The following is a 27,435-nucleotide window of genomic DNA, read 5'->3' on the forward strand; positions in this document are numbered from 1 at the left end:
GAGCCCTGACACCAATTTAAAGGGTGTTGTGTGCTGCACCTGGAGCTGTCCTGGCTCTGTCCCAGCCAGCTCCTGAGTCCAGTGTATTCACCTGTGCTTCCTTCTCCAGGATGAGTAATGGGAGATGCTTACTGCTGCAGGGCTGCTGTGTGGGTCCTGCTTTCCAAGAAAAATTAGGTGAGCGGCAGAGTTGTGACAGTGCCCACATCTGCTGGTGGCAGGCTTGAATATGCATATCTCACAAAATAAAAGATACAGAGGCTTTCATTTTCTTTAGAAAAATAGTGTTTATTACTCTGTTTTACTCAAACCAGTGATTTTCAGTTAATAGCAAAAATAATTTTTCAGATATATTCTATAAATGATTTTAGGACAGAAACAGAAATAGAGACTGCTCAGTTTTCCATTTAGTCTGAAATGGATTATCCAGGCACATATTTGAAAGTTCTGTGGCTGCAAATAGTCATTTATTGAAACAGTGTTTGCTTTACTTGTCCTTTATGTTATAGAACAGTAGATTTCTCAAAGTACCAGGTGATTGGAGAGTGATCCAGGGATGCCATGATATCTTGAATATACCGTTAGAACACACATTAGATCAATGATGTTTGGAAACTGTAAGAAGCAGCCAGCTGAACAGGAGTTTCCAGAGAATATTCCCCACTCAGAATTGACAATGTTCATCAACATTTTACTAAATCTCAAATGGCACTGCTGGAAGCAGCCAGGTATTCTTGGGTCTTATCAAACTGACACTAACCATTCATTAAGCACCAAAAGCAAAGGCAAGTAGGGTCAGCATAGTTACAGTAGACTTTCTCCCGCCCAATTAAATCACTGTTTTGCAGTGTGTTGGCCAAGACTCTCGCATGTCTTTGTTCACATAAATGTACAACCATGAAACAAAGGGGGAGAGGGCAAGCATGACTGCAGCAACCAAGCGAACTCCTCCCAGGGGACTCCTGTAATAGAACAAATGCAACAGATCTACTTCAAATCACTGAATCTTTAAGCTGAAAAAGGCCTCCACGATCACCAAGTCCAACCTTGAACTGCATACCACCATGTCCACTAAACCCTATAGTGCAGTGCCATGCCCAGTATTTTTAACACTCCCAGGAATGGTGACTCCACCACCTCCCTGGGAAGCCTGTGCCAATGCTTGACCACTCTTACAGTAAAAGAATTTTTCCTATGATATAATTTAAACCTCCTCTGGCACAGCTTGAGGCCATTCCCTCTGGTCCTGTCCCTTGTCCCCTGGAGCATAGCCTGACCCCCACCTGGCTGCACCATCCTGTCAGGGAGTTGTAGAGAGCGAAAAGGTTCCCCCCGAGCCTCCTTTTCTTCAGACTGAACCACTCCAGCTCCCTTGGTGACTCCTGGTGCCCCAAACCCTTCCCCAGTTCTGTTCCCTTCCCTGGACATGCTCCAGCCCCTCAATGTCCTTGAAGTGAGGTGCCCAAGCCTGTCCCCAGGACTGGAAGTGCCTCAGCAGTGCCAGCACAGGGGATGGACACTGCTCTCGTCCTGCTGACCACACCATGGCTGATTCAGGCCAGGATGCCCTTGGCTTTCTTGGGCACCCCTAGAACTACCACATAACATTTGCATGTGCCTGCAGCTGGAGAGACAGCGGAGCCTTTGGCCACTTAATTGTAGCTCCTGTGGATGCATCGTCAGAGTCCTTTACTGGAGAGGCACAAAGAATTTTCTGACAACTCAGGCTACAGAAACTAGTTGGAATAAAGAAAAAAAGCACCTTATGCAAAGGGAAAATGTCCCCATAATGGCACAGGGACAGAAAAAAATGTGTCAAGTAGCCTTACATTCTCCCGGCCCCGACTTTTATCCTGTGCAAGGCTGTAGCACCAGCTGCTACTGCTTGGGCATCTGGAAGGTTCAGAGGGTGACATGAAACAGAAAAACAAGCTGCCAAAATCAACTATGTGTTTTCAAGGAGCTAGTCATTAAATGTGAACATTGGAATGGATTATAAAAAGGGAGAAAATAAAACTTACTTCGCTGAACTGCGACAAAGACTCATCCATACGGTAATAATCACCAGACCAAACAACTCTCTAAAAAGCAAAACAAAAAACAGATCAGAAAATAATACAAACAGATGTCTACATTCAGAGAATATAAATTTTGCCTCCAAAGCAGTGGTGGCTGCTCGTTTGGAGAAGCTCAATATATTTTACTAGGATTATAATTATAAAGGTATTCACAAGGAATGACTTTGCTTCACACCACAAATCTACAGACATGACAGCTAAACAGCTGCAGAAATTTCTGCCTCCACTTTTTGTTCTACTGCTAGACTGACATTCCATAGCACATTTCTCTAATTAACACAGGCAAAGCAGGCAAATTTCTCTCATTAACATAGAGCAAGGCAGCATCTCAGTTTTCCACACTGTGATTAGGCACAGAAGTAGCTTCCAGGGCCTCACCTCAGTACTTTGCCAGCACCTACTTTTTAGGCAACTCCTGAAAGTCCAGGTAAGAAATTCTCCCTCCTCCTCAATCTCTGTCCGTTTGGAGGACTCACCAGCCCACGGCAGATAAACATGCATTTGGTATAACCATGCATGTTTTTAAAACATTAATTACCACTCCTACAGCTCCAGGAAAAGAGCACAGAGCTGTCTCACTGTGCCTGTGCCCTGGTCTCTGAAAGCCAGTAAATCTAACTGCCACAGTCAGGGAAGCAATGACTCCGTGTGTCCAAGGAGTCACTCGGTTTGGAGCATTATGGTTCCTCCTCCTTGGTCTGATTCCTCTGGACCAACAGCACTCACTGCAACAGCCCAGGAAACAAAGTTTCGGAAGGTGACACCAGGAGGGGATGGCCTGGTGAGCTGGATTCAGGCAGTGGCAAATAAAAACCACTGCTTACCTGCCTTCCTCTTCATGAAAAATGTTTCCTTGAGCGTAAGCAAACAAAGAGCAAGCCAAGGCAATGGTTCCAACAACACAGCCAACAGAATGAAGGTCACAGAGACTCCTCCAAACACCATTATCTGAGGAAAAAAAGAAAAACCTCTCACCAACTATCATAAAGCATGAAGTAAATCCTAAGCAACACACATCTTAGGCAGGAAGATGTCATTATTGCCAGCATCTTTAAGACCAGGGCAATCTGCTAAAAAGTGCTGTGCAAAATAAATACTGTTGGACTTGGGCCTTGCTTTCCTAGGAATGCAACCTCTTGGCAGCAGATCTTCTGTGGAAACTACCCTGCTCTCCGCAGCAAATACAACAGGCGTTCAACGCACGTGGAAAAAAGAAAATCATAAGGCATATTAGCAATGGATATTTTCTTGAGCAGGAGGAACAGCCTTTCTGGCACTCAGAGCCAAAACCAGGTGCTCAGCATGACTCCAGAAGCCCAGTGCAGCCCAGGGGAGTCCCAAACCCCAGGCAGTATCACTGAGCATCTGCCTGAGGAGACTTCAGGCTTATCATCACAGGCAACATCCATTAGGTGTTGCCTGTGATGATAAGCCACGCTGATGACATCTCTGCCTGGGGACTCATGTTTTTAAACACAGAAATACAGATGCTATGAAATGTCTCAATGGGCTCACAGGTTCTTGGGGTTTTCCATGTCCATTCTCAGGATCTAACAAAGGGAAGGTAAGAAATGACACTGGCAGTTCTCCCTGGCTTCAGCTGTGTCAACAGCAAAAAAACTAAACTTAAAAGCAGTTTTTTCAGGGCATTGACTCTTCCAGGCAAGTATTAAATGGGATGATGTGCCAACAATTCAAGAGCTCAGTGTGACACAACACTATAATCAATTCCCTGTTTTACTGAACTTACTGAACACTCTGCAGAGGCAGAATCTGGGTCCTCCACAGACCTGAATGGAAAATACCCCTTGGTGAATTTACATAAACCTGCAGTTTTACAAAAGTTGTGCTATTATAATCTTTATTTTCCACAGATCTTGGCACAAGTAAAACCCCAATTGTGAGTTTAACGTGCAGATTCTTTGACCAGCCAAATGCCATTATGCCACCTATCACACATGTAAACCTCGCCTTGAAATGTTCAAAACCACAAGCAACCAAACCTCATGGGTTCTGGACTTATGAATGCTGACACTTTATATGCTTAAGGTAGCCAGAATACCAATTGACTGCAATGGTGTCATTTGGGATAATGCACTCCTAAAGGTTTTCTTTTTTAAGTGTGATTTTAGTTTATTCAACATAAATATTCACCCATAACAAATGCAGACACTTTGTGTATATAAAATGGCTTTATTTAAAATTATTTCTACTGAATTAAAATACAAAAATTTTAACAGTGTTCTGAAGTCCTGAAACAAATCTTATCTGAATGATTCTTTGAATTGCTGTTAGCCCCCACAGCACACACTCTAGTAAACACAGCCCTCAAATGTTCCTACTGTTGCCCATTGCTCTGTGGGGCACTGCTGCAGTACCTGGCACTGAATACAACCTTTAGCACTTACACAGGACTGTGCAAAGCTCAACTGCTCTTGCATGAGGTAGATAAGCAAAACCACAGATTTACAACAACAAAACGAAGTGAACTAATGTTCTAAGTTAGCTCTCTGAACACAGAGCCAGGTTCAGAGCATGATCCCAGGCTTCTGCTCCAGTGGGGCTTTGAGCTAGAATTGGGGTGCAAAGGCAGGCCCATCCCAGCAGCTGGGCTTTCTGTGCAGGGCTCCTCGTGTCACCTGCAGCTTGTCCAGCCACCAGCACTAAAGCAATGACCAGCTTTTGTAGAAATAGATCCTGCAGCTTTTTTGCCCTCAGAAGGTGGTAGGAGGTGTTTCCACTTAGCCTGCTTTTAATCTGTGTTTCAATTAAAAAAAAAAAAAAAGAAAAACAACAACCTTTTAGGGGCAAAATTTGAGCAAAGACTGTTTTCCACACCAGTATCATACCTGTTATTGAAGGGTTGATGCTGACGAGCAGTGTCAGGGCAGCTGGCACTAAGTAGACAACCTGTAAATGACACATAAACCTACCTGGTAGCAAAACTTAGCGAGGTCAGGAAGCAGCAGTGCCCACCCACAGCAGCACTTCTCCCCTTCACAGCAGTTTATCAGAGGCACAGTGCAGATCCCAGCCCCTTGCCATCCGGCATGCCCTGGCACTGCTAGTGGTCATCTCCACCATCACCACCCAAAGTGCCGGGCCATCACCTGGGAGCCAGCCCTTGTTCCTCAGCTCCTGGGTTACAGAATACTGTCTGTCTGACCAACCACTGCAGAGCCCCTTCCCTGAACCCTGATTCTCCAGGGAAAGCACTGATGGAACAGGGTCCTCCCCGGCCCTGGGCTCCCCCAGCCGTCCAGCTGCGCTGGGGCCACTTTGGTGCTGCTGTCAGAGGGGCTCTAGCACCCCGGGGCACGCAGGGACAGCCCCTGCCCACGCAGCAGTTGGTGGCACACAGGCTGTCCCCGTCTGCCCGCAGCTCGCAGCCCGGCGCTCGGGGCTCACACAAGGAGGCTCGCTCCCCATTTCCCCCCGAGGCCCAGCTGAGCGGCAGAAGGCGAGTCCGGCTGGTGACTCAAGCACCGGGCGATGGGGACATAGAGGCGCCGGGCAAGGAGGAGCGGCAGCAGCGCGGGGTGCTCTGCACAGGGACGCGATGTCTGCAGGGGCAGGTGCAGATCTGGGGTGAAATAAGGCAGATCCTGGAATCGCGGTCGGATTCCAGCCGTCACAGCACCGTTTTTCCGGCGTCTGCCCGCTCTTCAGCTGGAAGCCGGGAGCAGGCCGGATCGGACGGGCGCAAGCGGAGCGGGATGGGGCCGCCGGGACCTCCGGGGCAGGAGGAGCCGCAGGGGAAGGGGAGGGAAGGGCAGGGCGGCCCGTACTCACCATCCACAGCCCCGCGTCGGGGTCGTTCACCTGCAGCGGAAGGCGAACACTGAGAGCCCGCAGCCGCCGGCCCGGCCGGGGCCGCGCTCCGCGGGAGGGGAGCGGAGGGGACGGGAGAGGAGCCGCGGCCTCACCTGCACGGCGGCTGCCAGCCCGAAGAAGGCGGCCATCAGCAGGTTGCAGAAGCGCCACAGCCGCGCCGCCATGACTGGGGCGGGCCCGAGGCGGGGACAGAGGGGCGGGATCCGGGCGGGACCCGGCCCCGGCGGTGATCCAGAGCCCCATGCCCATCCCCATCCCGGTCCTATCGCGGTCCCTCCCAGCGGGGCCGCCTGGGACGGGCCGGTCAGCACGGCGATAATGGGAGGGGAGGCCCTGGCACAGGGTGCCCAGAGAAGCTGTGCTGCCCCTGGATCCCTGGCAGTGTCCAAGGCCAGGTTGGACAGGGCTTGGAGCAACCTGGGACAGTGGAAGGTAGCCCTACCATGGCAGGGGGTGGAACAAGATGATTTTTAACGTGGCTTCCAATGCAAACCGTTCTGTCATTCATCGCTAATGATTTGTGGGGGGAATTGGAAAATGCTTGTGCTCCAACTCAAGCCCAATTTAGAGCCGCACAGTGCTGGGCACAGTGTGCATATCCCAGGAATTACACAAAAGCCAAGGCTCTCCTGCCTTTCACTGCTTGTACCACTGACTACGAGCCACAAATACTTGGTCATCCCTTAACAGGCCTCTGTAGCAAATAAATCCAAGAATGTCCTGGGCTCCATAAAGAGAACTGTGAGTAGCACGTTGCACTTACTATTCCTGCTATTCCTGGTGTATCTACAACTTTTGGCCCTGTCCAGGGTCCCCAGTAGAAATGGATGTGGAAGACCAAGACTGGAGTCCTATGGATAGCACCCAGGATGGTCAGGAACCCAGATAATGTGGTCTTTGAGCAAAAGTGGGCAAAAAGGATACAAAATCCAGTAATAATGTGTGACAATAATGTGTGACAAAACCAAAAACCAACAAAACAACCAAAAAAAAAAACAACAAACACCAACACACCCCCCACCCCCCACACCAACACCCCCCAAACAAACACAAACCCACCCCCCCCACCCCCCACACCCCCACCAACCACCCCCAAAACCACCCAACAAACCCCAACACACAACCACCCAAAAAACAACAAACCCACAAACCCAAAACAAACCCAAACAAAACAAAACAACACAAAACAAAAAAAACACCAAACACAAACAACCAAAAAACAACTATAATGTGTGAGGTGGCTGCAGGAGTGGCAAAGCCGTATTTTCCCTGCTGGCACCAGATGATGCAGCATGGAGCAGTAAGAACAAATGATGACTTGCAAGGCTTTGACTGGATATTAGGGAAACATTTTCATCAGGAGAGTCATGCAGCCTGCAACAGGTAACTGAGACAGTCTGTGTGACCTCCATCCCTGAACATTTCCAGGGCTTACATAGACAAAGCCATGGCTCACCTAATCTGATGTTGTGACAGCCTTGTTTCCCTTGGACTCATGAACTTTAGCTGTGCCTTCACAGCCACATTTTAGTGTTTCTGTGAAAGCTCATGTACTTGAAAGAGAATTAGATCTTTGTCTTGGTGAATACACGAGAACAATCTTGTGCAGTAAAACAGGTGAGTAGTTATGCAGAAGTATAAACCCCCAGAGAGAGACCCTGAGCTCTGACAGAGCAGCCAGCTCCAGCTCAGCCACAGCTTTGCCTGGGTTTGCCCTGGAGCTGTTGATCCAGCCCTTAACCCATGAGGTGACTTTCCAGCTTGATCTCACCACCAGAGACCTCACCAGCCATCACTGGGCTGTGTCTGATGCTGGTTACACCCCTTGGGGCTGATCCTGATCCTGACCCATAGGTTGACTTCCAAGCTCAACCTCAGGCTTGCACGGTCATCATGAACTGGGCTGATAACCTGGGCTCTCAGTTAGAGCCAGCTGCAGTCCCTGGTCTGCCCTGCTTGCCTTGCACCAGGGTGGTGGGATGGGCTTGGAAATTTAGTGATGCTGAAGAACATTAGTGTAGGGAAGGAATAGTGAGTCTGGAATAAGATGAGATGTTATTTTTTTCCTTGCCAAGAGAGCAGGATTTAAATAGAAATTTTTGTCATGCTTCAGAATTAGTTTTGTATTTAAGAGATTCAGTCATTTTGTGTAGTCTGGAGAACCAAAAAGGATATTGCTCAGAAGAACAGCACTGTGTCATCATTTGCTGATCATTTATGACAAAAAATGATGATAAGTGATTCATTGAAAGTGGGTCCTTTAGAAATGTTAAATCTACAATATCCGTTTGCCAAGACTGAGCCTCTGTGAAATTGTATCTCCCACTGATTTCAGTATCAGCGTCATACAGTTCCTTCAGCACCCAAGAATCAGGTCTTGCTGAATTGTTATTTAGAGGACATGTGAATATTTTCCCATTTGTGGGGAGGATTAATTCTCATTTTTAACTGAGTCTTTCCTTGAGTAAGTTACAAGAGATGAAATTACTACAGATAAAGACACAGAGAAGTAAGAATTGTCTTTGTAAGTGGCTGCCAATATTACAGCTACACTGAGCAGGCTTTATATTCAAAATAAATGTGTTATTCTGTACATTAAACAATGTCTGGCAGCCGCAGGCAGAACAGCAGGCTATGTTCACTATAACTAAATCCCTCCCAACATTTAAGTTGATTCACATTCCCAGCCTGAAGCCCAGGAAAATTAAACCAGTCTCTACAGGCAGCCTTAGGGGTTCATCTTCCCTCTTCACAAACACTCCAGGAAGGAACTACAAGTGCTTAAAGGAAAGCTGGAGAATGACACTTCACATTCTGTTCTCCTCTTCCCAAACCCAGCTTGACATATGGATTAGCAACAGTCCAAAGGTCCCTGCAGTTTCTCAGGAAGTCCCTCTGGGGCTGAGTCCCTCACTGAGGCACCACGAACTCCATACACAAAACCCCTGGCTTGGGCTTTTTAATGACACAGAAGCTCACTGAAGAGCACTCATTGATGTTTGTCTTTCTTGTGTGGCCCCTTCCCCAGTCCATACCCCTTACCTCAAAAGAAGGAGAGCTCTAGTAATGAATCACCTTCGTGCCTTGTTTCCAGCTCAAGGATAGGCTCTTGAATGTATTTTATAACAGAGGGGAAGTAATCTTGGGCTAGAAAATGGAAATGTCAAGGATTACAAAGTAAGACTGGTGATAAAAAGAGTAAGAAGAATGTAAAAGACAGCATGTCTTTCATTAGCATAATTTATATGATAGGAAAATAAAAGCAGACAAGCTTTTCAGGCACATCAACTCTTCTTTGTGTGGGAAACAAAATGATGACTCACTGCCCATTTTTTCCAACCATACTAGCTGATCTTCAAAATGAAAATTAATCTGTCATGAAGTCTTTGGCTCTTTAATTTGTATGATCATAAATTGTTGTGCAAATTTGCACAGCCCACCTAGTTTCTGTCATGGTTGGGCTGCTCCTTGACATCTCATGGGCTGCACGGTCAGGAGGGAAGAGAGTAGATGGGAGAAAGTGATAGAAACTGGGAAGGAAGCAGAGAAACAGCTGGACAGATACATCCAGAGCCCTGCCTGGGATGGGACAGGATTCTGCTGAGGGGAAGGGGAGGCTGGGATGGCAGAAAGCAGCTTCTAATGGGCACTTGGGAGGCATGGTGTGGAAGGTTTGGCAATCCTGTGAGTGAGCAAAGTTCAGTGACACAAGAGCAGGGGAGGGCAAAAGGCTGCTCTGTCTCTCCTGAGGGTAGGGTGGGGAAGAGGGATTAGTTTACTAACTGTGGCATTCTTTACTGCTCTAATTCAAAGAACCATAGAATATTCTGAGCTGAAAGAGACCCATAAGGATCATGAAGTCAACCTCTTGAGTGAATGGCCCATATGGGGATCAAACCCACAACCTTCATGTTATTAGCATCATGCTCTGGCCAGCTAAGTTAAATGGAATTCAAAAGCAATCAGGCTGTAACATGCCTTAGAAATAAAAAGGTCTTTCAGTGTTGGGTGTGCTTACTGCAAAGAAAAGGTCGAGGCTGTTCACCTTAAAGCTTTACCAAATCTCCCGAGCACTTCCTCTAACCATCCGCTCCAGGGACACAGGAGACTTTGTCGGCAGAAGGCAATACTGACTTCTCCCATGAGAGGGAGGCCAAGAACCTTTAGTATCTTTGAGCTACTTGTTCCTCAGTATTAGGCAAAACGTTTCCCCCCTTATGACTCTTTGGATCTGCTACTTACCTCATAGCAGTCCCAAGCTGATCTTCACTTTGGCGACTCCACCTGTAAAGAACAAAGGCAGCAGGGATGGGCCCTGCAGCCAAGCTGTGATATTGAGAGCCAGGATGTTTCCCAAGAGCCTGTATCAGAGATGTTACTAAAACACTGCCATAGTCACTCATTGCATGTGTCTTCAGTGTTGTTCATCTGTCCTGGCCTTGGCTGCTACGTCTGGGGATCCACAACAGTGTAAGCCTTTAGTTGGCACCAGCACAAAATGTACCCTGATGCCAGCAAGATATGTAGAGGCAGGATCCATCTCTATTTCTGGGGTGACAGGGATATCCCAACAGTGATTTTACTGGAAGCTGAAGTGAGCCTGCCTGGGGATGAGTGGCAGAAATGCCCCACTGCAACTGGCCCAGAGTATCCTTGTCCAAGTCCAAGTCCATGTATCCTTGGCATAGATTATCTCAGGAGAGGTTATTTCAAGGACCCAAAGGGGCATTGCTGGGCTTTCAGGATAGCTGTTGTGGAGATGAAGGGAATTAGACAGTTGAATATCTTGCCTGGCCTCTCAGAAGAGCCTTCTGCTGTAAGACTGCTGAGGGTGGAAGAATAACAGGTACTGATTGCTACCACAATAGTGCATTGTCAGCAATACCACACCAACCAGGTCTGCATGATTCCCATCCATGGGATGATCCATGAACTGCAGAGCCCAGGGAGTGCTCAGCAAGACTCACTCACCCTTCAGTAGCCCCATATGGCCTGTACCTAAGTCTAAGAGAGAGTGGAGACTGACAGTGGACTATGGTGGCCTGAATGAAGTTACACCATCACTGAGTGCTGCTGTGCCAGACATGCTGAAACTTCAATATAAACTGAAGGGGTTTGAGCTGCTACTGAAGTGATTGGCACTGAAGCACAGATTCTTCTGGCACCGTGACTATCAGTGCTGGGCTGGATGTTCAAAGGGAATGTCCCTGCCACACGTCATCCCACTGATGCTATGTGGAGTAAGTGGATTGCTCTGAGTGAGTATTTCATATTCCCTGTCATGCACCAGCCCTGGGAAAGCTGAACAGTACAATGGCCTGTGTCGCTGTTGAGCAGCTAGCAGAGTAATGAAAACACCAGTTCTCAGTGGCAAGAAGGAATGACCTTTATTGTTTTGATTTCATCACATATATAGAGTTCTCAAAGTCACCCAGATTGGTCAGTCAGAAGCCTTCCCCCAGGCCTGATTGGCCAGGCCTTCACTGTCCAAGTTCTGGGACACTGTTCCAATAACATCCAAACTTTATCTTTATTTATAAAACACAAGAAGAATTCTCGTGGGAAAAACCTGTGCTAGCCACCGGCCTGCTAAAAACCACATTGAAAGCAATGGGTTGTGGGACCTCCAAACCTTGGGATCTACATTTAGCAAAGGCCACCTGGTTACTTAACACCCAAGCTGGCCCTGCCCAATCACAACATCCACATACCACAGAAGGGGATAAAGTCCCCATGGTGCATATGAGAAATGTGCTAGGGAAGAGAGTCTGGATCAGTCCTGCCTCAAGCAAAGGCAAGCCCATCCCTGGGATTGCTTTTGCTCGAGGATCTGGGTGCACCAGGTGGGTAATGCAGAGGGACAGGGAAACATGATATGTACCTCAAGGGGATTTGATTTTGGGGGAGAACAGTCTGTAATGCTGAATTACATATGTAATATTGGTTGTCGAATGACAACAACAACCAATGTGCCACTGTATGTCATAGCTATCATGAACAATGAGTATGGACTGCTCTAGATACACCAATCATCCACTAAATGAACTCAACAGACATCTTGATGGGGACAGCCATCTAGACTGGACTCAGTAGACTTCAGGACTACTGAAATAATACCTGTGCTTGTGTAGAGTTATATGAATATATGTATATAACATAGTTGGAAAGTATAAGATCCGAACATGATGTAAATGGTACAGAATAAGGGGTGGATGATATCCTGGCTGCAGAGAGAAGGGCACACCAGGAAAAAATGTTGAAAAACCACTCTCATGTCCTCGTGTGGCACTATTTTTTAGGCATAAAGTGAAAAGTAACAGATATCATATATGTTGACTTTAGGGAGGTTTTTAACACTGGCTGTTCTGATCCCTTCTTAAAAAGATAGAAGGCCATGGTGAGTGTAAAAGCGGTGAGATCATTGTACCTCAGGTGCTAATTATCAATGTTTGTCAAAATGGAAGGACATATTCAGAGGATTTTTGCAGGGGTCCATTCTGATGCCAGATCTCTTTAATTACTTCAGTTAACAACCTGGATGATTAACACCCATGACTGCCTTATTAAACCTGCTAATTACTCCAAGCTGTTGAGGACAGCAAAGACAACAGGACTCAGCACTAGATGGAGAAATGGCCTGCAATCTACAGGGCAATATTCAATAAGTACAACTTCCAGCATTACTTTTGTGAGCAGTGAGCAACACGGGTTCAGGTGAGGGAACTAGGTGGATGCAGTTTTACAAACAAACAAACAAAACAATAACCACATAAACCACCACAAAAACCCAACTCAAACTCTACCCCCCTCCAAAAAAAAAAAAGAAAAAAATTAGTCCATGGAGAGCAAACTGAACACCAGCAATGGGAAAGGCAAATGCCATGCAGGAGCATGTGAGCTGTAGCCCCCAAGGCAAGCTGGGGTACTATGCCTAGCTAGGGATGCTGTACTTCAAAAAATGCAGATGGACAGAAAAAACATCAAAGGAGGTCAGTGAGGATGCTGGGAGGCTGAGAAAACATGAAAAAAGGCAGAAGGAAATGAATTGATGTAATGTGTAGAAAAGAAAGCTGAGGCAAGGACAGGAAGGGAAACACTGCAGTTCATCATTGCACATCATCAAGAGCCCAAGGGGTCAATTTGAAGAAGGCCATGACCACAGTGAACAGGGCAGGATATAAACATTTCAAATTAAAAAAAAAAACCCTGAAGTTAGGCTTTTGGAGAATGTTAGGATGTGTGCCAGAACAGATTGTTAGGGAATGGCACAATCTCCATCACTGGAGGTCTTTAGGGAAAGGTTTCACAAACATGTCAGAACAGGTATTTTTGATCCTCTAACATTTGCAGTGAGGGAAAAGTGACTTTACCTAATTGTAAGCAAACCACAGGCAGGTCAGGTGGCACAAAGCAGAGGTGGAAGCCAGCTGTCAGCTTTGTGCTAATGTTTGCCAGTAGGCATTGGGTTTCTGCATCACAGCCTGCAAGGTGCCAACCTTGGACCTGCACTCAGGGGTTAATGCAGAAGAGAAGGGTTAAGCAAAACAGGCCAGAGAAAGGAAAGACACGGAATTAAGGAGGGGAATGTTTTTTGTGTCAGGACTTCAATTGCACCCTCTCCCCCTGCCTCCCCCACTGAAGTTTAACTCTCAACATTTAAACAGTTTGCTGGTAAGAGCAAGTGGTTTATTCACCATCAGGTGGCTTTGGAGCATTTTGAAAAAAAATGGAAGAAGTCTGGGGGATGTGTATGTGTATATATGTATGTACATATATATATGTATGGGTATATATATATGTATGTGTGTGTGTGTGTGTGTGTGTGTGTGTATGTGTATGTGTGTTTATATGAGCCACTCTTAACTTACTCACCTGGGAGCTCTTTTTAGCCAAAGCTCTTACTTTGGTTCCCACCTAGGCTTCATTACAGCTGTGTTGCTGCTGTGTATAGCCCTGTCCTGGGGCTGTGAGCCAGACCCTGGGCTGGGGACTTGACTTAACATCAGCCCTGCCTATTGCTGAAGACTTGTCTGGAATCCAGACTGAGCGTGGTCACTGCCATGGGACTGTGCTGCTCACCTGGTTCAGGTGGGGCCTCTGGCTGGGGAGGCCACTGTCCATCCACCCTGTTATGCTCCACTTCTCTCACAGAGCAGCCATCCCTGGTTCTCCCCAGTGTTGTGTAGGTGAAGATGTAAGGTTAGGATCCTGCTTGTGCTAGGCAGTGAGGTGTCCCATGTGGAAATATGGGAGGAGAGGATAAGGGCACTCCTTCACCTGGACATGTGTGCTGACTGCCCTGTGTCTGTGATCTTTGTTACAGACTCCTCCAGGTGCTAGCACTGATGGTTGCCACCCATGGCACTCACACACACCACACCCAGGAAGGGCTGTTTCTCGTTGAAGCGCTGGGTACAAGTGACTCCCATTCCTCTCTTTACCAAAGTGGTGAATGGGCCAAACTGGAAGCAGCTTTGGAAGGGTCAGCAATGTTCCCAGAGAGGGCAGAGGCCAAGGTGATGGTTTGTAGTTCCTGGAGGGACTAGCAGGGTGTGTTCAGGGCTTGAGGTGTTTTCTGTATTATTCTGTATTATTCACCTCCATGGTGGCCTGGGCAACGGAGGAACAGGGGAAGAGTCCTCATACTTCTAACATGTGGATGTCCGGCTGTTTCCTTAGCCTATCTCCATTCATAAAGGGGGTCAGTACTACGTCTATCACAAAGATGAGGACACAAGGCCTCCTGTAGGGGAAAGGACTGGCCCGTTATGCAGCAGGCTGGAGAGAGCCCATGGTTCTGGGGCAACCATTTCACTGCTCCAATTCACAGTGAAAGGAACAAGACGGAGATGTCTTTACAAACAAACTGTGAGGGCTGCTGGTAGATAAGGCCAGATACTGATAGGTGAAAGAAGCAATGGCAGGAACCGTAAATTCCATAGGAATTCCATTAATTGACACAGACTGTTACTCACCCAAGGCCATGCTAAATCCCTGGACTTAAAGAACAGAGACACAAATGAAGCACGGAATTGACTCCACAACTCAGATAGTTATGAAGTAGGTATGTGTTTATTCCAGCTGGGGTGCATGGGGGGTAGCCCCTCCAAAGACATGCACACCCTCAGCGGCACTTCACTAAGTTTATATTAGGTTACAGATTACATATGCATAAAGTTAGACAAAGCTCGTATACATATTCATTACTTATCCCCGCTTCGTATTATAATGAGTTCAAAGTTCATTTAAATATGCTCGCGCAAGCGCAGTGTCTTCAAATTAATTGTGGGGAAGGGTCCCGATGATTAATTATGACAGATTCCCTCCTCTTCATCACGATGAACTGTTCACCCTGTTCCCTTGCACATGCTCCCTTGGTCCTTGGTTCTAGTCCAAGCCTGAGAACCGACTCGTACCAGTCCTGGGGTCCAAGGGCAGGATGCTCGGTTACACTTGGCTCTCCTCTCTTCATCCTCCCCGGTACCAAGTAGGCACATATTCATTAAGAAAATAATAAATGAACCACAGCTGGCATATCTTAGTAAATCATTATACAATCTCTGGCTCTCTGAATCAGCTTAAAAAAAATTATTATTACTATTATCCAGCTTCTAGCTCTTTTACATTAGTAATTTCTATTTTACCCTAAATCACAAAGAAAACAAAAAGTGTGGGGGGATGTACATTAGAAGGAGGTCTGTATTAAGCAATTTGGGAAGTCTGTACCTCTCAAGTACCTCAGCCAAAGGGGAAAGAGAGAGGGAAATGCCGCCGGGAAATTAGGATAAAAAGGAGGCTAAGTCCTCTAGCAATTTGAGAGACCCTATGGGAAATGCCCATGACCTCTCAATTTATTAATGAATAAAGTTACAGGACTCCTCTGTCTCCTTTTTGGACATAAACCTCTGGTATTTGTGGATTAATTTTCCTCACAACAGTATGTGCTGCCCTACGACTAGGAGCATAGGTTTGCTGGAGTTGAGAGGAAGGGTCAGAAACCATGTGCTGGCATGAACAGCAGTGGCCAAGAAAAGGAAGAAAATGAGGGGTAGGCTGGCTGAAGGTGGCAGGAAAGGGCTGATGCCCTGGGTGCCCGGGAAATCACGGCAGGGAGTTGTACCCTGTGGTCTCGGGGTAGTCAGGAGAAGTTTGCAATGGGCTGCCTGTGGGGGAGAAGTCCTAACCCTAGGGTGAAGATGAGAAATGCGATAAAGCTACTCGGGCCGACTGCCGGTCCCCGAGGGGCCTCCCCGGCCACGGGGATGTGAGACAGGACAGCAGATGTCCGGGCGCCCCAGGCTGAGGGCTGCCGAGGCCGAGCGCCGTGCGGGGTCCCCTGACGAGCTGCGAGCGATGCCCCCCGGCCCCAGGGAGCGGGAGCGGAGCCGCAGCAGCCCGGCCCACGGATGCCCCGTCCCCCCGCGGGAGGCAGCGCCGCCCCCGCCCCGCCGCTGCGGTGCCGCAGGCGCGGGGCCCCGGCGGGGAGGGGTTTCGCGGCCCCAGCCGGGGGCGGACGGGCGGCGGGGCCGTGTGTCCTGCCCTGCCGGGGAGGGCCCTGCGCAGCGCCGCCGCCGCTGCTCCCGCTCCGCGCACAATGGCGACTCCCAGCCCCAGCGGCGGCTCCGGGGGGAGCGGGAGCGGGCCCGGGCCGGGCGCCGCCAGCAGCAGCAGCAGCAGCATGCAGGGTAAGCACCGCCGGCCCGGGCAGCGCCGGGCCTCGCCGGTCGGGCCGGAGCCGCCGCAGATCTCGCCCTGCCCGGGCCGTGGGGACCCCCGGGCGCTGCCGGCCCGCGCCCCCCGCGCTGGGCCGCGGCTGTGGAGCGGCGCAGCCCGCGGAAAGCCCCGGCTCTGCCCGGCCCCGGCGGCCCAGCTCCGGGCCTGCCCCGCTGGCGGCCCGGCCGCGCCCGGCGCGCTCGGCGGGAGGAAGCGCGGCCCTGGCCCTGCCTGTGGGGCTGCCGGGGCGCAGGGCCTGCCCGGAGCTCGGCCCCGAACTCGGCCCCGGCCGCCGGGACAAAGGCCGGGCTGGACGCGGCTCCGGCCTCTCCCGGCCGGGGACGGTTCTGCGGCCGCTGCGGGAGGCCGGTGTAGGCCGCGGCTGTAGCAGCATCCCGGGGGGCCCGGCGGGAGCGATGTGCGGCGGGGGCGGCCCGGGCCACAGCAGCCCCGCGGTGCGGCCGGGCCGGGGCTGCGGCACGACGGCACTGCCCGGGCCACCGGGACCTCCTCCGGGCCTCCGCCTCCGGTGTGTGCTTTGCTCAAGATAAACATTTAAGTAAAATCATTTCAACGCGAACTTGCGGTTCAGTTTCGTTCCGTTCCGATGGAAATTTACAGTGCTGCAGCGGGTCGTGTTGGTTCCCACCGGCACTTGTTGATGGTTGAGCAGCCTTGCAAAAACGGGGGATATTTATTTTTCAGAAAGGCCTCAGCAAACCTTTTGAGTTTCTCCTTTAAAGTTAGACCACTGAGGAATACTCTCTGAGCAATATTTTAGGCCTTGTTAGGCTGAGGTGACACAGTGCTGGTTTGTTTGTTTTCTTTTTTTCTAATTGAATACAGGAATGGTAAGATTAAAGAAGCAGTTTGCCCTGGTTTGGGACCACGAAAAAGGAAGGGTTGCTCTCTGTGTGGCAGAAGTGGAGGTACTATCGTGAAATAATGTTTGTCACAGTTGTTTGCTGGATTCTGTGTTCTACCCTCCTCATAGGGACTCTCCTGAGACTGGTGGGGACTTGTTTGGGCAGAGAACTGATGATTAAACTCAAGAGTTTGGTATACTTGGAGTGAAAAGGTGAATTTTGGCTCCTTGTAGCTTCCCCTGCATGAAGGATTGGGTATGTTTTGGGCCTTGTCAAGGTAGTATTATCCATCTTTTGAAAAACAGAATCTCTGACCTTGTGAATTAAATGCACGGGTTAAAAACTTTACCATGATTTGCCAAAGCAGTTGTGATTAAATAAGAACTACCCTTATAGTACAGATACAACCCTCCATGTTGCCCCTTGTATTTGCACCTGACACGTTTTTCATATTTGAGTCGTTCATCTGAATTACCTGTATCTCCAAGGCTGAGATTTGGTTTTGCACCTTGGCACCTGTGATGCCCTGGGAGCTTGTGGTGATACAGGATCTGCATGCTCCCTCCAGGTGGAGGAAGGGCAGTTGGTTCTGTTGTAGCTGGTTTAAAGTGGCTGTTAAAATATGGATTCAGGACTATGGGGCAGTGTGATGATGCCCAGCACCTGGTGGTTTTTCCTAAGGTGACAGATGAGTGTTTTGGTGCCCCAGGAGGAGCTGAGTGTGGGATCCTGTGTGGGCTTTGGAGCAGCAGGTTGCTGTGGTGGTGGTGGTTCCTGGAACCTGCAAGAAACTCTGTCCCCGGAGGACAGAGATCCCTGTGCTGCCACTCCACCTGTGTGGGCTCTGGGTGGGATGGGAAGGGTCTGGATGTGGCTGTATGTGGTGTACAAGCTGCTGGGGCAGCTCTGGCTGCTCTCCGAGATGCACAGTGGCCTTGCCCGCAACATGTGCTCCTGCTGATGCCAAGGCAAGCTGAGCTGAACAAAGAAAAACCCACAAAAGTGTTGAGAGTTCTGCAGTTGGGATGCCCAGCTTGTGCTTGTAGTGTGGCTGGGCAGGCAGTGGATCAAGGGAGGTGCAGGAATGCATTGCTGGGTGGGGAGAAGAGTAGGTAGGACTTTGTCAGTGTTGATTTAATTGGCTTAAACAGCATGGCAAGGTGGATCAGGGAAGTCGTTAAGCTGGAAACAAGTAATTATATTAAAAAAAAAAGTTTTGCTCAGTTAATTTTCAGCCAGAAGCACTCTGACCTGGCTTGTGCAGCTGCTGCTGGGAGGGAGGTGGGAGTAGGAAAAGGTGGAACAACTCCCATGCCAAGGGACTGTGACAGGGCTCCCCTGGACAGCAGACTGGTGCTTGTGGAGAACAGAGGCCAGGTGCATGGGTAAGCTCGCCTGAGGTGAGAGTCCCTCACATGGGGTTTCTGTTTTGGTGTCAGGGCTGGCAGTTTTATAAGGAGTGTCTGCTGTCAGGGCATTCATCGGGGCCTGGGGGTAGGGAAGAGTTGTGAGGATGGTGGTACAGGGGAGAAGTCTTCAGGGAACTTGAGGTCCATCACATTTATGTCTGGGGCAAGAGCAGCAGGTCCAGAAGGTCTCTATAGGCCACCCAGTTTTGTTTTAAATTCTATATCCTACGCCATTTTTGATGCACACAGACTAAAGTCCTCCAGGTGACAGGACAGAGATGAAGGGACACTGCCCTGTCCTCGTGCTGGGCTCACTGTGCAGCCATGGCCCTCAAGCCTTGCAATCAAGCAAAGGGTTGCTTTAGGCCTTTCTACCTTTATTGTTCTGTGTGCTCCAGCTTCATGCTCCTGTCTTCTCTTGGCTGCCTGGATCAGCTGCCCATGCCGAAGGACTTGGAGCTTCTTTTCTTCCCAAAGGGTCTCCTGGCTAGTGCAGTTCATGGTGCTGTGTTCAAGGCACAGCTTGGAGACAAAGGAGAGCTGGAATTCTAAGTATTAAAATAGATCCTATTCCGTAACTTTTAAAATATCTGTTGCGTGCACACTGAAGTCTGTCAGGATGCTGGTGACTGCTGGTGTCAAGAGCTGTTGTCCTTCTTACTTAGGTGTAATGTTAGAGTTCAGTAACAGCCCTGAATATTTAGTGCCCTGGATGTTTTGTGGAGAAAACAGATTCTGTGGGAAGCAGGATAACTTTGACAGTGATTTAAGAAAAAAACGGTACCCAAACTATAGTTGGAGCAATTTTGTGTTTCTCTCATTGCCAAAATTAGTAATAGTCATTACTGCTAACATTATTCAGAAAATAATCATTTGAAGAATTATGGAATGAAATCTAGAAATGTAGTCAATTCCAAGGCATAGGAAGAATTTTGATTCTAATTACAACCTGTGGAGTCACTCATCCTAACTACAGTGCAAAACAGGAACTGGAACCGCTTATAACTGATTGTTATGGAATCAGCTCAGCTGCATTGGGCATTCAGGAAGACCAGAGGCAACTGGGACTTCTCCAAATACTTGCTGCCTGGTATGCTCTGGTGTCTTTAAAAAGCAAAGCAGAGCTACTGTATATATCTTCTCAGAGTGTACATGATGGCTCAGATGTGTTGAGTGGGAATTCCTGACTGGTGCAACTGGAATTCAGGATTCTCAGTTCCCTTCACATGTGTGTGTGGTCCTGTTTGCTCCCTCATTGATGTCTTTGCCCTCTTCACCTGACTCCAGACATTTTAGCAAAAATCAGAGGCAGTCTGTGATTGGTGAGAGAGTCCTTTGTGGGTATGAGGCAAGGAGCCTGGACAGGGAGGTTTTTAAGACATATCTGAGTGCATGAGGAGACGAACTAGAGTCCCTCTGTCACCTTTGGGTGCCATTCATGACATCAGTGGCTTACTGAAGTTGGGTGATCAGTTCCTATTTACAAGGAAGCTCTGTCCTGTACCTTTCTCTTTCCCTGCAGTCAGGTGAATTGTCGGGGATGTCTAATGTATAATGTGTCAGTGTGGTAGACATGGCTCCTGCACATAGCACTAGCAGAAGCAGAATATTACTTCAAACCATTTGTGGACATCACTGCAACCAGAGTGATCCTTTGTGTGGGAATTCAGTAAGAGATGGCATGATTCCTGTGTCCTCTGTTGCTTGCTGCCTTGGTGAGTGCATGGAGTGACAGGAGCAGCTCACCTCCCCGCTGTGGAAGGTACTCCTGGACCCAGATCTGGCAGGAGGAGAGGAATGAGATGTTGGATCTGCTGGAACAGAATGGGCACTGTGAGAAGGCAGGTGGGGAGGACTTAACACTCTGAGCAGAGGGGCATGGTGGGCAGAGAAAGTGGGTTAGCAGTGTAAACATGGCAGTTTGCTTAGGGAATCTGAGGGGAATTTGGGTAGCAAGAGTCAGTGGGGAGATGTAGGAGTTGTGAAGGAGCAGCAGTTTAGGTATGAAGCAGTGTATAGAATGGCCAGGTAAATGAAACATACGATGTAGATATAAGAGCAAGGAAGATAGAAAAGAACAAGGTAAGAGGGGACTGGGAGGGAGAACCAATGCCTGTCCTCAGTAGGTAATAAATAAGTGGTATCTGTCCCTGTGTATTTAATTGCCCATTCTTATGCTAATATAGGCCAAGTGAGCAGGTGGGATCTAATTGAATACAGTCAGAAGGTGCCTGCACTTCCTCTTGCCCTCGGTGGAATTATTAAACCTGTGTGTGTTAGCAGACACCACTGATGCAGGCTGACACTGGCAGATTAATGGGTGTATGTCTACTTGGACATATTTGCATTTCTTAAGAAAGACAAAAGTTGTGTGGTGAGCAAACCACCAAACTAGAGTATTTTAGTTCATTTATGCCCTCAGTGTGTTTCTTGCATAGGCCTGACGGCCATGTCTGCTTTGTGTTTGAGTCTTGGCATACACTTAAATATGTAGGATTGTATTGGTATGTGGGCATATATTTTTGCATTTTGGCTTTCTATTTTGATTTACTTATAATCAACTGATATTTTTAATATGTCCGTTTTCCTGGTAAAGGGACAGCCCAGAAATACTAGCTTGTCTCCTCAGATGCTGGGAGGCCTTTTCAGTTTTTTTTTAATGCTGATTTGAGGAAGCCAAGAGGCACGGAAGTCACGCTGTTGCCCATCAAAATGAAGGTCATCCTGCAAGAGAAAGATGAGTTTTGTGAGGAAGCAAAAAAAGCCAAAATGTGTACTTTCCAAACTTCATGTTGTTGAGGAGTCCCCGAAATTAAATTTGTGTGTATGCAGTCAAGCATTGCTTACAGGAATCTCATGTAACCACATCAAGCTCTGCATGTATCAAACACATAATCAGCTTGTTAGCATCATACAGCTTTGAAGCTGGATGTCTTCTGTTGGATTTAGGTTTGATAGGATTTTATGTGAAAGAAAATGTGGAGGTCTGCTTCCTGGTGGAGGAAGCAGGCTACCCATTGAAGTCAGTGGAGACTGGAGAGGAAAAGTGTGAAGGGAAGAAGCTGTGCAGGGTGGTTGTGTAGAGCTCTGCCTCGCGGGCAGGAACTGGCAGCAAATATCCATCCAGGCCTCACTGAAGTGATGTTTATAAAGAAGGTTATAAAAATGTGTGAATGGATGTGATGCTTCTGGCATCCTCACAAAGGCTGGAGTGCACTGATCTGGACCAGTGTTGGAAGGGTGCTGGTGATGTTCCCAGCCCTCATGTGCCTCATTTAAAATGGGCTTCTTTATATTAAATGCCTCCTTAGATGTGGATGTGTGTCCTGCCCTTCTGCCTTGTGCTAAGACAGCATCATCCACTCAGGAAGGTGAGGATTGCTATGCTGCAGCAGCAGAGTGAGAAAAACCTACCTGCTACTGGCAGTTGAACATTTTCATTGTGGTTCAAGAGGTGTCACCTTAGGATATGGGCTTTTTCATGGATATTCTGGTCAGGATGGTTTATTAGTATTATTGTACAGTGTTGTCTGCTGGCTTCGGAGAGATAAACAAATGTTTTGGGGATTCCTTTGTTGATCCTGGTCATTTATGGTTGCTGCGCTGTAACATCTCTTCTGCAATGAGAAACTGAATCCCTCTGGCACTAGTTCAAAAGAATCAGTGTCTTTGTCTATTTGCCTAGGAGTTACTGCATTTTAAAATTGTTCTTATATTGGTTTTGTTGGTTTCTGGTTCTCCCTGTGCAGTTCTGGCCCTGCTCCCTTGGCCAATGCCTTCAGTAATGTGAATCTTCCAGTGTTTTATTCCAGACTGCTGGTGTCCCCTGCAAAGGGCTTTTGTCTGTCTTCTGGATACTTAGGTTTCTTTTCATGTTATGGACTTGTTTGATTGTAGAAGGGATGTGTGAGCAGTGGGAAAATGCCAGTGCAGTGCTTGTTGAGCACGGAAAAATGTCTTCCTTTCAAAGAGGTGTGTTACTATTGCTGGATTAGTTAATGTGCAGTAGTAACTCATGGTAAATCCCTGGAGAGAGACACTTCACCTGTGTTTCTTCAGTTCAGCTCATAGATAACTAGAATACTGTGTCTCTGCTAGGCTGAGAATGGAACAGCTATTGCATGTTCATTATCCCTCCATCTGCGCATGTCCCTCTGGTTTGGAGCATGTCTGGAACATGAGTGTGAGGCTCATGGACTTGGGTGTTTAAGGTGCTGTCAAAATACTGAAATACTTGATTATCAAAATCAACGAGAAGGAAAGTGCTCAGAGTTGTCCTGAAGGCGCTGAGGGGTTAAGCCATTGTTCATAAAGTGTGAGATGCAGGGAGTGTGGGTTTCATCTTGTTCTCCTGGGACAGGATTGCAGAAAGGATTTGTGCAGCCTTGGTGCTTTGGTTTTTACTCGTGGTTCTTTTAGTGCCTGAACAAGACAAAATAATTTTTGCTGTGACTCTGCACCCTATTTTCTTCCCCCACCCACCTCCTTGTACTGCTGCTGGATTGTTGGACGAGTTATCTCTGTTACAGGTCTCTTGCTGAGGTTTGCTAGATGGACTTACACAAACTGTGTACGAGACGCTTGGAAAAATGCCACTGCAGGTGATGCCTCATGTGGCAGCCTCTCAGAGGTGTGGTCCTGTGCTAACAGCGTTGAACTGACTGCAAGAGCTGATGTGAATGTACTTTTTATATACATGTGCCTTTGACATACACAGCCCCTCTGGTTGTTCAGCTTGTAGGCATTTCCCATGTTGGCCCATGTTTGTTCCCTTGCCTCGTGAGTGGTCCCAGCTCAGGATCTGCCTCCCCTTGCAGGGATAGAGCTCCCTGAGCTGCAGAGTGGGGAGGTAGTAGGGTGGTGCTGTTGGGGGTGGCAGGAGGGTGGAAACCCACCTTCCTGGAGGAAGTGGAGAACGTGGTGGCTTGGCTCCATCACTCGTCAAACTGCGTCAGTATGTTTGAGGAGCATATGCTTGCCCTAAGTCTTGTGCCCACTAAGCTAATCTAAGCCCGAGTCAGTTGGTCCCCTTGCAGGCTCCCTGAGGTGCTGACACTGTGTCAGCCAGCCCTTGCAGCTGGCAGTGCTGCTGGGGCAGAGGTGTGTGCTGCTGGGACAGCCCGATGCTTCTGACTCACTGAGGAGCCGCTGTGCTGCTGCCAAAATCATGTGCACGGCCTCCCCAGATGCTGTTTTTCCATCTTTTGTGTGGTGGTTGGCTTGAGTAGTTCATCTGGCTTCTGTTTTTGTTTGGTTTTTGGTTTTTTGTGTGTGTGTGTGTTTTGGCTTTTCAGGGATCAAGCAGATTTCCCCAGTTGCATTGGGCTGGGAAGCTGAGAGTGTAAGAAGCAGCACTCTGGTGTACAGTGACCTTTAGAAGTAGACGAGTGCCATATTGGGGCTCATTAGCTTCCTTGCCTTCAGTCCCAGTGTTTTCACCTCTTGGGAACTGTGTCTGAGTGAACTGGCCTTTTTCTTGAGACCTTTCTTGAAGCTGAAGGGAAGGATAGACTGCAGGGAGATTTGCAGTAGGAGAGACTTGAACTAATTCCCGTCGTTTAGTATGATAACCTCGGAGCACCCAGAGGACAGTAGGGATGTGTTTTAAACCAAAGGATGTAAAAGAAGACTACTAAACTTTGGCAGCCAAATACATTTGGAAATAATGATAATGGGGGGAAGAGAAGGTGGAAAACTTGCTTTGCCTCAGCAGTTGAGCTGCCTCAGCAGGGAAGCTTTGTCAGCCTGAATAATCTGCATTCAGGAGCTGGGGTTCTGGACAGGCTGTGGCGCTGACTTTGGTTCTAAACTTCTCATTCCACTTTATTTTATGTTACATTAGTCTGGTTCTTACGGGTATCTGCAATCTTACTGGGTTTCCATTTGTTTTAGGGGAAGCTTTAGATCTTGAAGGTCCCCATGATGTGCGTTTCCTGGTCTGCTTAGGTGGCTGTTTCTTCAAGATCAGTCCTGCAGTTCATGCAGGTGCAACATGTCTGTGTCTCCTCATGGTTAGGTAGAAAGGTGCAAACGTGATTTTTATCAGATGTCATAGGTTTGTTAAAGCATGGTCCCAGTCCCAGTCTCTCTGCAGCCCTGTTGGGTGCCTGTTCTATGCCTGCCCAGATACTTTGCAGGGCGAGTGAGGTATCACTGGTGTGGATTTGCATCAGGAGTATAATGTGATGCTGCAGAGCATCTTCCAAAATGTGTGACCTTGACTCCTCAGTCTATAACCATCCGTGGTGAGATCTCTGCTATTGCTGTTAGTGAGGAAGTACAACGCAGTGTTGCCAAGTGTTGCTGCCCATCTCCCTCCTGGTTCTCCTCTCAGGTGAGCTGAACTCTGTGCACATGGGCGGTGCAGTGACAGTTTAGCGGATATGGCCCATTAACTTCCGTATGAGCATCAAGGGAGCTGGGAGTACTGTATTGCACAAATTGTGTATTTATTAGCTGCTAAATTGATTTCCTCTTCTGCAAATCAAAGCCTTTGTGTTTGCCCTTTACTGGAGGCAGGGCGAGCCCTCCAGGAAGCAGACAGCTCTGCTGGTCCTGGAGAGAACAAAGAGTCCAAGCGCCAGGAATTAGTCTGTGTTTTGAATAATTTATCTGATCTTTCTGAGGTGCTTCAGGAGATGCCCTGTGGTGTAAGGAGGACAGCTGTTGGGAGCAGACAGCTGAACCGAATGGGAGTTTATTCTTTATCTGTTTTTGTCTAGGCTTATTTTTTTTCTGTGGACCAAAAGGGTTGTGTGATTTGTTCTGGACCTAATTCTCTGGAAGTGGTTCTCTGAACTGAATTAGCTATCACTTTGCTTTTGGACCAGAAAACAAAGTGTTTGTACTTTGAAGAGGTTTGTGGACAGAGATGAAACAGTTTTCTTTAAAAACATATGGCTGTGTTGTTTGACCTGGGAGGGGTTGTGGACTAAGATAAAAGCATTGCATTTGGAAATCTCTTCTGGGGAGCAGTGGGACCATGTCCGGGTTTTCCTGTAAAGACCAGTTCCTTTCCTGAACACTGTCAGTTCAGGACTTGGTCTCATGCCAAACTCTGGAAACCTTGTGCTACCTCTGATATCCTCTTCTCTCCTCTTGTCCCACTCAGAAACCTGCATGGGCAGAAAATAGGAAGGGGGGAGGATGGTCAGAATGGCTTTGTACAATGCTGGCCAAGACCTGTGGCCCAGAGCTGAGGAGATGCTCTTCAAGGTCCTTTTAGCCTTGGGGTAAAAGTGGGGTGTTTGCATGTCAGCTTTTAAATCTGGTTTCCTTCGTGATTTGGGGAAAAGTAGAGGTCAGCTCTCTGCTTTCTGATCTGATATGGCCCACCTATTGTCACTAGAAAGTGTGACACTATGGTGTAAGTTAGTATGCAGGTTTACATAGAGGAGTTGTGAATGAGCTCAGACTTGTGTTGGAAGAAGAAAGGGTTGGATGCAAAGGTTTAGGTATGTGCTGCTTTAGGCAGCAGTTTAGCAGTTGAGTTCTTTCTGCACTGGATCCACATGCTGTGGAATATCTGAACAAGCCTGCCATCATTCTCCTGAAAATGCAAAATACTTTAAAATATATTTCTAATTAATTTATTTCTTTTTGAGAAGAATTGGAGTAATATCCTGGAGCTTATCTGCCCAGCTGGTTATGCTGGGGTCATGGCCAGATAGGCTTCCTATGGGTGAAGCTTTGTCACTGTGCATCAGTGCTAGATGTCTTTGGGGCTAGGAACAAGAATTTACTCTCTGGCCTGTTTCTGTGGTTTCATCCCTGATGATACTGCTCATGAGGACTGCAGCTGAGCAAATGGGAGAAAGATCTTCTCAGCAAATGTGAAAGTGGCAACGATTGAGGAGTGGTGGGAGCTGGCGTCCGGGTTTGTCTGGCTTCCCCATCAGGGACATGATTTGGAATCTTCTGTGACTTGAAGAAATTCCCAGTCTGATTTTCAGTATGGCTGTTTTTTTCCTGTCCTACAGAAATACGGGAAATGAAGAATGTGTGAGTGCACAGTTTATTTCAATGAAGCCCTGCAATGTTTCTAGGTCTGGTCATTTGCTTTAATATAGACAGACCTTAGTCAGGGCTGACTTGAATAGGAGCCTGGAACTGAACTGGCAGCAGGGACCCTGCTTTGTCACTGAGCTGCCAAAGGTGTGAGCTGCACCCTGCCCCATGCCAGGGCACTGTGCAGCTCTCGCAGTACCTGGGACACAGTCCAGGAGCCCCTTGTCCACAGTGTTGTTTCCATGTAGTAAATAGCAGCTTTCTGGGAAGGTTTGTGCTGGGTTTCCCTCTCAGAGCTGAGTGATACTTTGACTTCAGCAGCAGAGCTCTGACTGCCCAGTGTTCTCAGAATAATCCTGCGCTGGCATGTCCGGACTCTTTCATACCCAAACCAAACAGAGATAATGCTCTGTGACAACATTCTTCAGCAGGTTGATGTTCATGCTGTTAAGCAATGCAGAAATGGAGGGTGTAATAATACTGGGGTCAACATCTTGCTGTCCATTCAGGCATTGTGTTCAAGAGTTG

At 48.0% G+C, this 27,435-nt stretch overlaps 2 protein-coding genes across 5 annotated transcripts in view; one reads left to right on the forward strand and one right to left on the reverse strand.

Moving 5' to 3' along the window:
* Positions 1-262: 262 nt before the first annotated feature.
* TMEM220 (transmembrane protein 220) lies at positions 263-6,120 on the reverse strand. Of its 3 annotated transcripts, XM_085077961.1 has the most exons (6): positions 6,005-6,108; positions 5,871-5,900; positions 4,928-4,988; positions 2,903-3,026; positions 2,022-2,081; positions 263-962 (listed from the first exon to the last, which is right to left on the reverse strand). In XM_085077961.1, exons 1-6 carry the CDS (start codon positions 6,074-6,076, stop codon positions 830-832), a joined length of 480 nt encoding a protein of 159 aa, XP_084934087.1. In that variant the 5' UTR covers positions 6,077-6,108; the 3' UTR covers positions 263-829. The 3 variants fall into 3 exon arrangements, 1 of the variants encoding a protein (XP_084934087.1); XR_014855648.1 differs by lacking the exons at positions 263-962; positions 2,022-2,081 and having other exon boundaries at positions 2,939-3,026; positions 4,928-5,747; positions 6,005-6,120; XR_014855649.1 differs by lacking the exons at positions 263-962; positions 2,022-2,081; positions 2,903-3,026 and adding an exon at positions 3,830-3,905 and having other exon boundaries at positions 4,928-5,747; positions 6,005-6,120.
* Positions 6,121-16,390: 10,270 nt separating this feature from the next.
* The window catches only part of MAP2K4 (mitogen-activated protein kinase kinase 4), an 82,300-nt gene continuing 71,255 nt past the window's right edge, over positions 16,391-27,435 (forward strand). For both annotated transcript variants that reach the window (XM_085077978.1, XM_085077979.1), the window contains exon 1: positions 16,391-16,597. In XM_085077978.1, the coding sequence (XP_084934104.1) occupies positions 16,507-16,597 (91 nt within the window). In that variant the 5' untranslated portion in view covers positions 16,391-16,506. The remainder of the gene's footprint in view (positions 16,598-27,435) is intronic.

Source organism: Lichenostomus cassidix, chromosome 18, assembly GCF_008360975.1.
Source record: "Lichenostomus cassidix isolate B80296 chromosome 18, HeHo_3.0, whole genome shotgun sequence".
Lineage (NCBI taxonomy): Eukaryota > Metazoa > Chordata > Aves > Passeriformes > Meliphagidae > Lichenostomus > Lichenostomus cassidix.